At 56.2% G+C, this 2737-nt stretch overlaps 1 protein-coding gene across 1 annotated transcript in view; it reads right to left on the reverse strand.

Moving 5' to 3' along the window:
- The window catches only part of LOC107307868 (hydroxyproline dehydrogenase-like), a 4683-nt gene extending 3206 nt beyond the window's left edge, over positions 1-1477 (reverse strand). Inside the window, exons 1-2 of the mRNA XM_015851365.2 lie at positions 1379-1477; positions 58-203 (exon numbers count right to left, since the gene is read on the reverse strand). Coding sequence (XP_015706851.1) covers positions 58-203; positions 1379-1447 — 215 coding nt within the window. The 5' untranslated portion in view covers positions 1448-1477. The remainder of the gene's footprint in view (positions 1-57; positions 204-1378) is intronic.
- Between the last annotated feature and the right edge of the window lie 1260 nt (positions 1478-2737).

The following is a 2737-nucleotide window of genomic DNA, read 5'->3' on the forward strand; positions in this document are numbered from 1 at the left end:
CTCCCTATTGGCCGTTATTCCCTTTAGCCCCGCCCCCGCTCGCTCCCCATTGGTCACCTTTGGTCGGTGTGCTCCCTGCTGGGCTGTATGTTGCCGGTGCTCCTCTCGTGGTGTAGATAGGCGCCACGAACCAGCTTCAGGCCGAACAGCGCCCCCATGCGGCGGGAGGAATCAATGTCACTGCGCACACGGGACTCGGCGCCCTATGGGTGAATGGGGGATATATAGGGAACATAGAGCGACCCATAGGGACACATAGAGACCCCATAAGGGCACATAGGGACACATAGAGACCCCATTGGGACCCCATAGAGACCCATTGGGACCCCATAGAGACCCACTGAGACCCATAGGGACACATAGAGACCTATAGGGACACATAGGGACCCATTGGGACCCCATACAGACCCATAGGGACACATAGAGACCCATAGGGACACATAGGGACACATAGAGACCCCATAAGGACACATAGGGACACATAGGGACACATAGGGACACATAGAGACCCCATATCACACACTGAGACCCATAGAGACCCATGGAGACCCATAGGGACCCATAGGGACCCATAGAGACCCCATAGGGACACATAGAGACCTATAGGGAGACATAGGGACCCCAATGGGACCCATAGAAACCCATAGGGACACATAGTGAGACATAGGGACACATAGAGACCCCATAGAAACACATAGAGACCTATAGGGACCCATAGAGACACATAGAGACCCATAAACCCATAACGACACATAGAGACCCCATAGGGACCCATAGAGACTCATAGGAACACATAGAGACACATAGGGACCCATAGAGACCCATAGGGACCCCATAAGGACACATAGAGACCCCATAGGGAGACATAGAGACCCATTGGGACACATAGAGACACATAGGGACCCCATAGAGACCCATAGGGACACATAAAGACCCCATAGGGACCCCAATGGGACCCATAGAGACACATAGGGACACATAGGGACCTGTAGGGACACATAGAGACCCCATAGCGACACATAGAGACCCATTGGGACCCTATAAGGATACATAGGGACCCATAGGGACCCCATAGGGACACATAGGAACACATAGAGACCCATAGGGGCCCATAGAGATACATAGGGACACATAGAGACCTATAGGGAACATATAGGGACCCATAGCGACCCCATAGAGACACATAGAGACCCATTGGGACCCTATAAGGATACATAGGGACCCATAGGGACCCCATAGGGACACATAGGGACCCATAGGGACACATAGAGACCCATAACGACCCATATCACCCCATAGAGACCCCATATCACACACTGAGACCCATATCGCACCATAGAGACCCATATCACCCCATAGAGACCCATAGAGCCCCCACCTTGAGGTAGGCCTGGTGCGTGTGCCATATGTGGGTCTGCCCCACATTGTACCTCTCCATCAGCCCCATAGCGCAGAGGGACCCATAGAAACCCCATAGAGACACATAGAGACCCATAGAAACCCCATATCACCCCATAGAGACCCCATATCCCCCCATGTCCCCCCATATCACCCCATAGAGACCCCATATCCCCCCATATCACCCCATAGAGACCCCAATATCCCCCCATATCACCCCATAGAGATCCCATATCGCCCCATAGAGACTCCATATCACCCCATATCACCCCATAGAGACCCAACATCACCCCATATCACCCCATATTGCCCCATATGACCCCATATCCCCCCATAGTGACCGCATATCCCCCAATAGAGAACCCATATCACCCCATAGAGACCCCATATCACACACTGAGACCCATAGAGACCCATAGAGACCCCATAGAGACCCATAGAGACCCATAGGGACCCATAGGGACCCCATAGAGACCCATAGGGACCCCATATCTCCCCATAGAGACCCCATATCACCCATAGAGACCCATAGAAACCCCATATCACCCCATAGAGACCCATAGAGATCCATAGAGACCCATAGGGACCCATAGAGCCCCCACCTTGAGGTAGGCCTGGTGCGTGTGCCATATGTGGGTCTGCCCCACATTGTACCTCCCCATCAGCCCCATAGCGCACAGTCTCAGGGCCGGGCCCAGCTCACTCTGCTCCGCGTCCAGCAGCAGCCCCACACGGCTCCCCACTGCGGCCTGACCCATAGACACACATGTGGGGCTGGGGTGATCTATGGGGCTGGGGTGATCTATGGGGCTGGGATGTGGGGCTGGGTTATGGGGCTGGGATGTGGGGCTGGGATGTGGGGCAGGGTTGGGCTATGGGGCAGGGCTATGGGGCAGGACAGGGCTATGGGGCAGGACAGGGATGTGTGGCTGGGCTATGGGGCAGGGCTATGGGGCAGGGATGTGGGGCAGGGCTGTGGGGCAGGGTTATGGGGTAGGATTGATCAATGGGGCAGGGTCGATCTATGGGGCATGACTATAGGGCAGGGGTGTGGGGCTGGGCTATGGGGCAGGGATGTGGGGCAGGGGTGTGGGGCAGGGCTATGGGGCAGGACAGGGCTATGGGGCAGGGATGTGGGGCAGGATTGGGCTATGGGGCTGGGCTATGGGGCAGGGTTGGGATGTGGGGCGGGGATGTGGGGCAGGGTTATGATATGGGGCCTGGATATAAGGCAGGGTTGGGATGTGGGGCAGGGATGTGGGGCTGGGATGTGGGGCTGGGGTGATCTATGGGGCTGGGGTGATCTATGGGGCTGGGATGTGGGGCTGGGCTATGGGGT

The sequence above is a fragment of the Coturnix japonica genome, unplaced genomic scaffold (assembly GCF_001577835.2).
Source record: "Coturnix japonica isolate 7356 unplaced genomic scaffold, Coturnix japonica 2.1 chrUnrandom1200, whole genome shotgun sequence".
Classification (NCBI taxonomy): Eukaryota; Metazoa; Chordata; class Aves; order Galliformes; family Phasianidae; genus Coturnix; species Coturnix japonica.